The 12,262-nt window shown below is 42.6% G+C and overlaps 1 protein-coding gene across 1 annotated transcript in view; it reads left to right on the top strand.

The window, feature by feature from the left end:
* The window catches only part of ATRN (attractin), a 182,794-nt gene extending 171,209 nt beyond the window's left edge, over nucleotides 1-11,585 (top strand). The window contains exons 28-29 of the mRNA XM_068986876.1: nucleotides 674-788; nucleotides 7,186-11,585. Of these exons, the coding sequence (XP_068842977.1) occupies nucleotides 674-788; nucleotides 7,186-7,310 (240 nt within the window). The 3' untranslated portion in view covers nucleotides 7,311-11,585. The remainder of the gene's footprint in view (nucleotides 1-673; nucleotides 789-7,185) is intronic.
* Nucleotides 11,586-12,262: the final 677 nt, after the last annotated feature.

Here is a 12,262-nt window from a genome sequence, read left to right as displayed (position 1 = left end):
TCTCCAGGGGTAGGAGTGGAACCCAGCTGATAACTTGAGTTCCACCTTCTGAAGATAAGATCTGAGACCCTCCGAACCTTTGTGAGATAAGAGTTGAGAATTCTTGCTGAACTGAGGTGGGGCTTCCCTGATAGCTCAATTGGTAAAGAATCCGCCTGCAATGCAGGAGACCCCAGTTCAATTCCTGGGTCTTGAAGATCTGCTGGAGAAGGGATAGGCTACCCACTCCAGTATTCTTGGGTTTCCCCAGTGGCTCAGCTGGTAAAGAATCTGCCTGCAGTGTGGGAGACCTGGGTTCAATCCCTGGGTTGGGACAATCCACTGGAGAAGGGAATGGCTACCCACTCCACTATTCTGACCTGGAGAATTCCATGGACTGTATAGTTCATGGGGTCACAGTCAGACACGACTGAGTGACTTTTACTTTCCAGAACTGATAGAAGACATAAATAGGACCTATATCCAGAACCCTACAGAGCTCTCACCTGGACTTCTGACCTAAAAAATTGAGATAATAAATAGATACTGTTTTAAGCTCCAAAGTTTGTGATTTGTTTGATGTTTCATAACAATAGAAACTAACGAAGGGGTGTCTTTAAAAATCACATGTAAAGGCTCTGAAGGTGTTTTTAGGGAACACCATTTTAGGTAATTCTTTGTTTTCTTCGACCAGACTGTTCCCAAGCCCATTGCCCTGGAGCCGTGTTTTGGCAACAAAGCTGCTGTCCTCTCTGTGTTTGTGAGGCTCCCTCGAGGCCTCGGTGGAATCCCTCCTCCTGGGCAGTCCGGTGAGTAGATACAGTTATTGACAAATGAGGTTTATGTGTTAGATGTGTGAAGACTCCTTCTTTTTCATAGGGAACTTGGTTATAAAAGTGATATTGCATTCAGGCAGACCTAGGAGATATTGCAGGTTCGGTTCCAGAAAACTGCAATAAGGCAAGTATCACAAGACAGTGAATCACACGAATTTTTTGTTTTCCCAGTGTACATATGTTACGTCTGTATCATACTGTAGTCTGTTGAGACGCAATAGCATTATGTCTAAAAAGACACGGTTCATCATTCATTAAAAATGCAAACTGTTATCTGACAATGCAAGGTTGCCATAAACCTTCAATTTTTTAAAAAACAACAACACAGTATCTGTGAGCACAATAAAATGAGGTATACCTGTAGTGCCTGCCTTGTGTCATTGTGAGGATTTGGAAAAATGATCCCATTGCCCCTGTATTCCTTAACCCCTCTTTCTAAGGTTGCCATTCCTTCCTAGAAAATATCTGGATCTCCTCACTTTGTCAGCCTCCTTATCCTGCCAGTGGTATTAATGCTTCCAGCCAAACCTTCCTTTGCCACCAATTCTTCCTCCCCACCGGCTGTGTTCCTTTCTTTGCTGTCCCTTAACTGTAGGCTTTCTCCCTCTGTGCTCTTCCTCAGTCATCTTACTCTCATGGCTTCCAGCTAGCTCCTTCAAGCTAGTGGTTCTCAAATTGGTATTTCAAGCATTACTGCAGCACCTATTTTCACTGTTCTGTTTCCTTCCCAGCCCTTATCATCAATTTAGTTGCAGTGATTGTATAACTCCTATTTTTATTCTTCTTTTTTCGTGTAACTATCTTAAACATTTTTGTAACTTGCTGTATAATATCTTACCCAGCTTTTACACTACTCCATCAAATACATGAATCATAATTTAGATAAACATTCTTCTACTGTTGAACACAAAGGAAATGTGGAATACAGTTTGGGAAGTGTCTTGATTAATCCAATCATGGAGTACTTTGAAGGGATGCCTCAAATAATAGAAATGTTTGAGACAGCTTTCAGTCGCAGTGATCCTGCAGGCCTCAGGTCTGGGTCTGTGGTATTCTCATGAGGGAGGATATTAGACATGGCCAGGTCAGGGTTTATTGTCTTCATTTCATAAGTGAATGGCTTGATTTGCCCTCATCTAGGGATTTCTGTGAGTTGAGCCCCTAACTTGGCCTTGTCCATGTCACGGGCAGAAGGGCCCATTGACATGATGCTCTGGAGCAGTGTCTTCCGTCAGTGCCCAGCTAAGCAGACACTGACTAGTGTTCCCCAAGGGCAAGGTGCTGGGGGTGCAGGGGTGACAGACGTGCAGCACTGCGGCCTTTCCTGCTCCAAACTTGGCCTGATGTGTCCCAGTCTGATGAAGACCTGCTCACTGCTTGAGACCTACCAGTGGGACAGGGCCATCTCTGCCAGCCCCTTCTCTGTTTCCCCATTTTATTTATTTATTCATTTTTATTAAAGTATAGTTGATTTACAAGATTATATTAGCCTTTCAGTGTGATCCAGTATTTTTAGTAGACTGTACTACATTTAAAGTTATTACAAAATAATGGCTAGTCTCCTTTCCAGTCTCTGCACCTTAAGGTTCCTTGTGCCAAACCCAAGGCTTTTTTTCTCTTTCAGTGTGAGTTTATATTCCCCATTATTAAGTAACCTCTACCTTCTGTCTTTCCCAGGTTCATATCTCTAATTCTGTTCTCTTCACCAAGCTTCATACTCAGTTATTAGATTGCCTACATCACGTGTCCACTTGTGCTTCAGTTCAGTTGTCGCTCAGTCATGTCCGACTCTTTGTGACCCCATGGACTGCAGCACACCAGGCCTCCCTGTCCATCACCAATTCCTGGAGTTTACCCAAACTCATGTCCATTGAGTCAGTGATGCCATCCAGCCATCTCATCCTGTCATCCCCTTCTTCTCCTGCCCCCATTCCCTCCCAGCATCAGAGTCTTTTCCAATGAGTCAACTCTTTGCACAAGGTGGCCAGAGTATTGGAGTTTCTTTAGCATCAGTCCTTCCACAGAACACCCAGGACTGATCTTCTTTAGGATGGACTGGTTGGATCTCCTTGCAGTCCAAGGGACTCTCAGGAGTCTTCTCCAACACCACAGTTCAAAAGCATCAATTCTTTGGTGTTCAGCTTTCTTCACAGTCCAACTCTCACATCCATACATGACCACAGGAAAAACCATAGCCTTGACTAGATGGGCCTTTGTTGGCAAAGTAATGTCTCTGCTTTTGAATATGCTATCTAGGTTGGTCATAACTTTCCTTCCAAGGAGTAAATGTCTTTTAATTTCATGACTGCAGTCACCATCTGCAGTGATTTTGGAGCCCCCCAAAATAAAATCTGACACTGTTTCCACTGTTTCCCCATCTATTTCCCATGAAGTGATGGGACTGGATGCCATGATCTTAGTTTTCTGAATGTTGAGCTTTAAGCCAATTTTTTCACTCTCTTCTTTGACTTTCTTCAAGAGACTTTTTAATTCCTCTTCACTTTCTCCCATAAGGGTGGTGTCATCTGCATATCTGAGGTGATTGATATTTCTCCCGGCAGTCTTGATTCCAGCTTGTGCTTCTTCCAGCCCAGTGTTTCTCATGATGTACTCTACATATAAGTTAAATACATAGAGTAACAATATACAGCCTTGATGTACTCTGTTTCCTATTTGGAACCAGTCTTTTGTTCCATGTCCAGTTCTAACTGTTGCTTCCTGACCTGCATATAGTTTCTCAAGAGGCAGGTCAGGTGGTCTGGTATTCCCATCTCTTTCAGAATTTTCCACAGTTTATTGTGATCCACACAGTCCAAGGCTTTGGCATAGGCAATAAAGCAGAAATAGATGTTTTTCTGGAACTCTCTTGCTTTTTCAAGGTCTTATCAAACCTAAAATGTCCAGAATGGAGCTTATGTCTTTCCAACCAGTTTGGTCATTTGATCTCCATCTCAATAAAGGAATTCACTTTACTGAGGAATTTAGCCAGTTGCTCAAGTCAGAAACTAAAGAGTCGTCCTAGGCAGTCCTCACCTGTCTATGTATAATTCATGGGCAAGTTCTGCTAGTCCTGCATCTGGAGTCTCACTCTTCCACTTTGTTTCATTTACTCTGCCACATCTCCACTCTAGTCTCAACTGCCATCTCTCCCCTGTAGTCAGCTTCTTCTACCCTTCACCTCTAAAATCACAGCCCCTGCCCCCGCCCTGCCCCCCCCACCCTCACATCCAAGCCATTCTTCTGTAGCTAAAACCATTCTTTAAATAAATAAAGAATGGTTATATGTTCCTGTGCTATACAGAATATCCTTGTTGCTTATATTTGATACATAGTAGTTTGTTGGAGAAGGCGATGGCACCCCACTCCAGTACTCTCGCCTGGAAAATCCCATGGATGGAGGAGCCTGGTGCGCTGCCATCTGTGGGATCGCACAGAGTTAGACACAACTGAAGCGACTTAGCAGCAGCAGCAGTTTGTATCTCTTAATCCTATACCCCTGTCTTGCCCCTCCTGCCTTCCCTCTCACCACTGGTAACCAGCACTTTGTTCTCTATATCTGTGAGTCTGTTTCATTATATATGTATTTATTTGTTCTCTTATTTTAGATTCCACATACAAGTAAAAACAGGGAGTATTTCTCTTTCTCTATCTGGCTTCACTAGGTGTAACAATCTCTAGGTTTTTTCATATTATGCAAATAGCAGAATGTCATTCTTTTTTATAATTGAGTAGTATTCCATTGTGTTTGTGTGTGTGTAGGTGGGTGTGTATACACACACCACATCTTCATATCCATTTATCTGTTTATGGATACTTAGGTTGCTTCCGTATCTTGGCTGTTATGAATAATGCTGTGACCATTGCTGTGAACATTCAGGTGCATGTATCTTTTCGAATTAGTATTTTTGTTTTCTTTAAATGTATACTCAGGAATGGAATTACTGGATCGCATGGTAGTTCTACTTTTAGTTTTTTGAGGAAATTCCATACTGTTTTCCACGGTGGCTTCACCAATTTACATACCCACCAACAGTATACAAGGGTTCCTTTTTCTCCATATCTTCACTGACATTTGTTATTTGTGGTGTTTCTGATGGTAGCCATTCTGACAGACGGGAGATGATGCCTCATCGTGGTTTTGATTTGCGTTTTCCTTATGACTAGTGATGTTGAGCAACTTTTCATGTGCCTGTCGGCCATCTCTATGCTACTTGTTACCTTCTTTGGAAAATGTCTATTCAGGTCTTCTATTTTTTTAATTGGGTTGAATTAATTGGTTGAATTATGAGCTGTTTATATATTTTAGATATTAACCCCTTATTGGTCATATCATTTCCAAATATTTTCTCCCATTCAGTAGGTTGTTTTTTCATTTTCTCAGGGTTTCAAGGAAAGTTAAAAAAGAAAAAAGCTTTTAAGTTTAATTAGATCACATGTATTTATGTTTGCTTTTATTTCTTTTGCCTTATTGACAGATCCAAAGAAATAGTGCTACAATTTTTATAAAGAGTGTTCTACCTATGTTCTCATCTGGGGTCTTTATGGTTTCAGATTTTATACTTCGGTCTTTATATATGTGGTGTGAGGAGATGTTCTAATCTCATTCTTTTACGTGTAGCTGTCTAGTTTTCCCAGAACCACTTATAGAACAGATTTTTCTCCATTGTATATTCTTGCCTCCTTTGTCATAGATTAATTGACCATAAGTGCATGAATTTATTCTCTATTATTTATTCTCTCGTGGCTCTCTATTCTGTTCCACTGATCTATGTGTCTGTTTTTCTGGGGAAACCATTCTGTTTTGATTACTCTAGCTTTTTAGTGTTGTCTGAAGTCAGGAAGCATGATATCTCAAGCTTCATTCTTTTTTCTTTTTTATGAGATTGCATTGGCAATTCAGGGTCTTCTGTGGTTCCATATCAATTTTAGGATTGTTTGTTTTAGTTCTGTGGGAAATGTCATGGTTATTTTGATAGGGGCTGCCTTAACTCTGTAGATTGCTTTAGACAGTATGGACATTTTAATAGTATTCTTCTAGTTCAAGAACATGGGCTGTATTTCCATTTCTTTGTATTATTTTCAGATTCCTTTGTAAATGTTTTATAGTTATCAGATTAAAAGTCTTTGATTAAGTTTATTCTTAGGAATTTTATTCTGTTTGATGTGATTTTAAACGAGATTATTTTCTTGCTTTCTCTTTCTGGTAGTCCCTTATTAGTGTATAGAAAAGCAATAGATTTCTGTGTATTAATCTTGTATCCTACAACTTTACTGAATTCATTTATTAGTTCTAATAGTATTTTGATGGAGACTTTAGGTTTTTCTGTATATAGTATCTTATCATATGCAGATAATGACAGTTTTACTCCCTTCCAATCTGGATCTCTTTTCTTTACTGATGGCTGTGGCTAGCATTTACCCCCATTTTAAACAGTGCCCTTTTCTGGACTCCCAAAGCACCTGGCTCTGTCTTTGGTATAACAGTGGTCACTGGTGTGGATTCCCCACTGCATGCCAGGTACTAAACCTGGCACTTAAGAGCTACTCAGCAAGTGGAGTAAGAAACTCCTCTAGCATGGCTCTGGGAGGCCTCAACAGGGCTATGAGCCTGTCTGGCCTTTTCACAAGCATAGGAATACAACTTGCCCGGGATTGTGCCTTCCCTAGTGAACACTGAGTTAATCAGTTACCAATACAGAGGGAGAATGGACTCACCAGTCCCTAAAGCAAAGGTGGTAATGGAGGTGAAAAGCCAGGTACCATTCTAAAACTTGCCATTAGTTTACTCATTGACTCCTCACACAAGCCCTGTGCTGTTCCCCATTTACAAATGAGGAAACTGAGGCACTGAGAGGTTAAAGAACCTTGCTTATTCCAAAGTCTGACCCCAAAGTCTATCCTAACTCTTATTGTGGTATAGATACCAAAATAATAATAGTGCTAGCTGGGCAATGTGGAATGAATCTGAATTTCATCATAAATAGTGCAGCTTTTTTTTTGGAGAAAAAGACAGGTGAAACTTAGTGCTTAAAGCATGTCTGCAATCTTACTTAAATGCTCCACCACTAGGCCGAGCACTTTGCTTGGTTGATCTGCTGGAAAGTAAGATACTCCTTTTATGTAAAAAGGGGGAGAGGAGGGAAATATGTATTTGTACAAATAAACCCTGAAAGAATATATACAAACTAACGAAAGCAGTTACTCTGATGGAAGGGGGAATATGGAGGGAGATACAGGTTAAAAGTAAGGTTTTTCCCATGTATGTATTTATTTATTGCGCCATGGGAATGTAAAAGGAAAATTTTTAAATTATTTTCTAAATAAAAGCAAGCTGTTCTTAACATGTGTTCCTTCTTTGGGTTCTCGCAAGGGCTCGCAGTGGCCAGTGCCCTGGTGGACATTTCTCAGCAGATGCCAGTCGTCTACAAAGAGAAGTCAGGAGCAGTGAGAAACCGAAAACAGCAGCCCCCCGCGCAGCCTGGGACCTGCATTTGATGCTGGGGCCAGGACTCCCTGTGAGCAAGGAGTGGCATGCCAGAGCCGTCTGCCAGGAGGGAGCAGGCAGGGAGAAGACGCTGTGCGGGGCAGAAGACTGGAAACCCTCGAATCATCCACCTCCTCTGCATGTTCACAAGCTTTCTTTGACAGTTTCTCCCATCTGTACTCCAGCATCTAACCTTTTCCTTTCGTATAGGAAAATAACTGATTTTGTTACAGGTCCGGGGTGATCCAGTTCTTGCTGGAGGAGGCCGGTGTAGAGCGAGTGAGAGAGCTAGGAATGACACTCAGGTTCACTTGTGGAAAACTGTCCTTGGGACTGTCTCAACTGTGCAAAAAACAAAGATGTAGTGTTTACAAGTAGACATTTATCATCAGTCATTCTTGAATGTGGTCTTTTAAAAACTAGTCAGATGAATTAACTTCTCATCTGAAGCCTGCTATCTTTTTTAAAAGATGTGCTATTTATTCTTGCACGATTTAGGCAAATATCTCTCTTCCAGGGAGTAACTTTTTTTTCTAGTTGAGAATTAATAATGGTCCATCTCTTTTGAATCATAAGATAGAAGGGGGCTATTTTAAATGTCAAGGTCAGCAGTGTTACTTAGAATGTAAACTGATGTAATATGTAGTTTTCTGTAGCAACGTGATTAATTTAGTCTTAATCCATTTGAGGTTCTCTCTCTCTCTCCTTCCCTATCCTTCTCTTTCCTCTTTACCTCTCTCTGTCTCTGCCACTTGTGCTCTCTCTCTCTCTCACACACACACACTAAGTGCCTAGACTTTAAATAGATCTAGCAATTGGAAAGTTAGTAAACATAAGTTTTTACATAATTGCATTCCTACATTCTTATAAAACTTTAAATAGCTATCATTGGCAATCTGCTCTTTTCTAAAATCTAATTTGCAGCCAGGAAAGTTTTCTCACCCCAAGAAACATTTAATGTAGCAGGGATTGAGAGGAAAGCAGAAAGGACCTAACTGTGAATGCTCCTGTTTTTCAAAAAGGACACTAAGGCATATTCCCCTGTGCCTCCCTGCCCCAGACTGGGCCTGATGTTTGCTTCAGCCCCTCTGGCCACTCCTGCCCAGGCACCACAGAGGGAGGGCCCTGCTCATGTTACATGTCTTTCTTGAGCTGAAAAGAACACGACTGCACTTGGGACCCCTTGATCAAAGAACAGCAGTTTGTCTCTGTAGCCTGTTTAAGGTGGTGGGTCATTCTTCATTCTCAGGCTGCAGGTGGAGTGCCTAGAGAGGGTCGGTCTCCTGTTGTCAGGCAGAACCTGCCCAAAGCCTGGAGAGCGGCCTGGAGCTGTTTGTCCTCTTTCCCCCAGGAGGGACCCAGGCCTCCTGTGCTCCCTCCTAGATTCGAGGGCTGGCTGTGGGGAGGGCAGTGAGTGCTGATAAGGGTGAAAAGCATGAGAAAAATGGAAAAGGAGAGAAAACCATGCCAAATGAAGTGACCAAATTGAAGTCGTGACCAAATTGAAGTGGGGTAGGGCAGTCCCTGCTCGTCTCCCCAGGCCACTGCCTGGATGTCGTGTTGTCCTGTCCGTGGTGCTCTGTATTCTGGCATTATGCAGCAGCCTCCCAGGACCTCTCTTCTGCTTCAAAACCCAGGAGTTCTCTAGCATTACCCTGGTGGGGGCGAGGGGCAGGGGGCAGTGTGCAGAGGCTCAGGAAAGGTAGACCTTTAGACAACAATGCTCAAGTTTGTGAATTTGGAGAAATTAATACTCAAAAGAACAAAACTGTGGCATTTCACCTTTATATGGAGTACCTAGAGAGAGGGAGTATTATTTCTTCCCCAACACTAACCCCTCCCATGAAGAATTGCCTGGAAAGATGTTTGCAAGGATGTCGAACCATAAAACACTGTCTGATGCACAAAACACCTCTACTTTGAGACTTGCCTCTCAAAATGCTACTTTTTCACATCATTGTTAAAGAGCAGATGGTTCTAGAGAAGATCCCTCCTCTTAGAAGCTCCCTACATCTCTGCTCCAGATCACGGTACCCCAGAGAGCCTGTCATGGACTGGCCCTTCACCCTGTAATTACCACAAGGCCATTGGAGAGGACCCTCCCACAAAGGAAGTCCTTTGTTTGTTCAAAGGACTAGTGTTTGCTTGGCAAAGAAGCCTCCTCCCCATGGTAGTTCCATGCCTTGAAATAATAAGCACCGTGTCCCATAGCCACCTGGTTTTCTTTTTTTCTAAAAGATAATGTTTATTTTTTAAAAGGAAAGAAGGAGCAAGTGAAGTTTAATTCTGCTCCAACAGTAGAGAAACAACTGAATCCAGCTACTTCTCCTTTGCAGCCAGTAGCAAACAGCTTTCTGCAGGCTTGGGCCAGAAGAAGGGGGTGGCAGGAGAAAGAGGCACTCAGCTTAGAGCCAGTTACTGAGAGGAAGTCATCTGGAACTTCAGAGCCTGTATGTAAATTAAAATAGTTATGAAAACATAGATATTGCACTTGTACATAACTATACAATAGTGTCCGAATGTTTGGACATTCAGAGTGTACATAAAACAAAAATATCTTAATGTATTTTTATTAAACATAACGGTGTCCAAGTCTGACCTAATGTGTTTTGTGCCATATAATGGATATCCAGGCTCAGAGAAGTCCTCTCGTACAGTGATAATAAAGCCGAGAAAGGCATCCCCATTGTGCCCATGTGTTCAAATGCATCTGGGACCAATTGGATAACTTTTAAAGCAGGACTCATCTGTCAGTGCACGTATGAAAATGTGGGCAGTGTGTGAAGAGGCTCACTGGCAGCTGGAATGTCTCTGTCACTGTCATCAGCTCTGCGAGTGCATTGTAAATCTTCTGTCAGCCTCTTGGTACTGTGGGTAGCCGGGAAAAGACCAGTCTCGTCCTGAGAAATGTTTCTCTTAGACTTAAGATACAAAGACTATACCGTAGATCTAGTCAGATTTTCCAAAAGGGGGTTTTTCAGGCTGCGTTTTGTTGTGATTTTGTGTAAATTTTTGATGACCATTTCCTAGGACCATAGTTAACTGTACTGCAAACTGGGGGTGGGAGTGGGCAGCTGCTTTGTTGATAATTAGCTCCTCCTGTTTCCCCATGGAGAACCTCACCCTTGCCTCCTGCCCACCTCCTGCCCCCTTCCCATACTGTTTGGGGAGAAGTCTTTGTTTCCTGTGAGGATCACCTCTAAATGTGGGAGGAGGTGTGGAGAGAAAGCAACCATATGCTGCCTGAGCTAACCTGGAAGAAAAGCAGCCCTGGACAGAGACTGTCAGCATAGGGAAAATACTGGAATATCAGTGGGTAAGGCCTGAGGTAACAAGATCGGAGATGCACCAGGAAATCTGGGGCAAATGGAGAGACCAGAGCGGTATTTTAGAAAAAGACACTACCTTTCAGTGCAAATCTTGCTCCTTCAACTTCGTAGAGTGTATTTAGAGAGGGGGTGGGAATGATTCAACAAATATTCACTAAGTACTTCACTGGCAACCTAAGCTAACACTAGGGCAGTGACAGATGGAAAAGCAGCTCTTCAGAATTACAGCAGAATCCAGCTCCTCAAACCTGTCATCCTGGGAGACCTTTCCTTGCAGTGGTTTCTGTGAGAATTGGCCACCTGAGGACAGACCCAGGAAGGCGGAGGGTCTAGCCTTGGACCGTGCACCGGCTCTCAGCCTGAAATGTTTACTCAGTTTACCAAATGGCTCAAACCATAAAAATCACCATGATGGTTTGTAGATAGCCAAGCCCATCAAGAGATGTTTCCCCTGAGTTGTCCAAATTCGTGAACACCCTTCACCTGCAGGGAGATGATTTTATTGGAGAGGAGAGGAAAACTGGCGCCTTCTCTTTTAAAGGCAATAATGGAATTGACTTTCAATAACTGAATTTGTGCACAAAACATTCTAAACACTAGTGAAGCCTGTTCTGTTGAACTAATTCTGGCTCTGGAAATGTTTTATAGTTATTTACAGTTTTGTTTTGTTTTGTTTGGGGAGTTTTTGGTTTGGATTCAAGCTTAGTTTGTTAATATGTATAATTTAGCATATATTGCACTCATGTAAATATGGAGTAAGTATTGTAAACTATTTCATTGCTGGGGATTGTGGGTGTTATACATACATTTAGGACTGCAATTTTTTGGTATTTTTTGTATTGTAAAATAACAGCTAATTTAAGCAGGAACAAGAGAACTAAGGGAGGTCTGTGCATTTTAAAAATAAATGTGAAGAACTTGTATATAAACAGAAGTAAATACTATAATACAAACTTCCTTCTGAAATAAAAGTAGATCTGATAAAAATGTGGGTTTTGTTCTGAGTGTTTGTTTTGTTTCACTAATTTTTACAGTTTGGTCAACAGAACCTTAAGAAAAGGGAGAAAAATGTTTTAAGAAGTTTACCAGTTTTCAGACTGCCTCAGAGGAAGCATTTGGCAGTCTGACAGGGGTGTAAATCAGCAGGTGGGCACCTCAGACACCTCTGGCCAAAACTGGGCCATGCGGTGTGGGAGGAATCCTGAGCCGTTTGTGAGCAGATTTCCCTGTGTCCCCATCATGGCCCTCTTTGCCCTTAACACACCAGTGCTGGAGACGGAGACTGGTATGCAGGACAGCTCTGCCTGGGCACCGTCACGTGGATGCCAGAGCCTCACCAGCTGCCCTTGGCCGTTCAGCTTCCTGTCCTCTCATGTGTGTGCTTAGTCACTCAGTCGTGTCCGACTCTTTGGGACCCCATGGACTGCACAGCCCACCAGGCTTCTCTGTCCATGGGGATTCTCCAGGTAAAAATCCAGGAGTGGGTTGCCGTGCCCTCCTCCAGGGGATCTTCCCAACCCAGGGATCGAACCCAGGTCTCCTGCATTGCAGGCAGATTCTTTACCAACTGAGCCACCAGGGAAGCCCTGTCCTCGGGCTCAGGAGGATAGATCTTGAGCAGATAGATTTAGTCC

This window comes from Capricornis sumatraensis, chromosome 15 (genome assembly GCF_032405125.1).
Source record: "Capricornis sumatraensis isolate serow.1 chromosome 15, serow.2, whole genome shotgun sequence".
Lineage (NCBI taxonomy): Eukaryota > Metazoa > Chordata > Mammalia > Artiodactyla > Bovidae > Capricornis > Capricornis sumatraensis.
The sequence above is the reverse complement of the archived record's forward strand: the minus strand, read 5'-3'. Positions and strand labels throughout refer to the sequence as shown.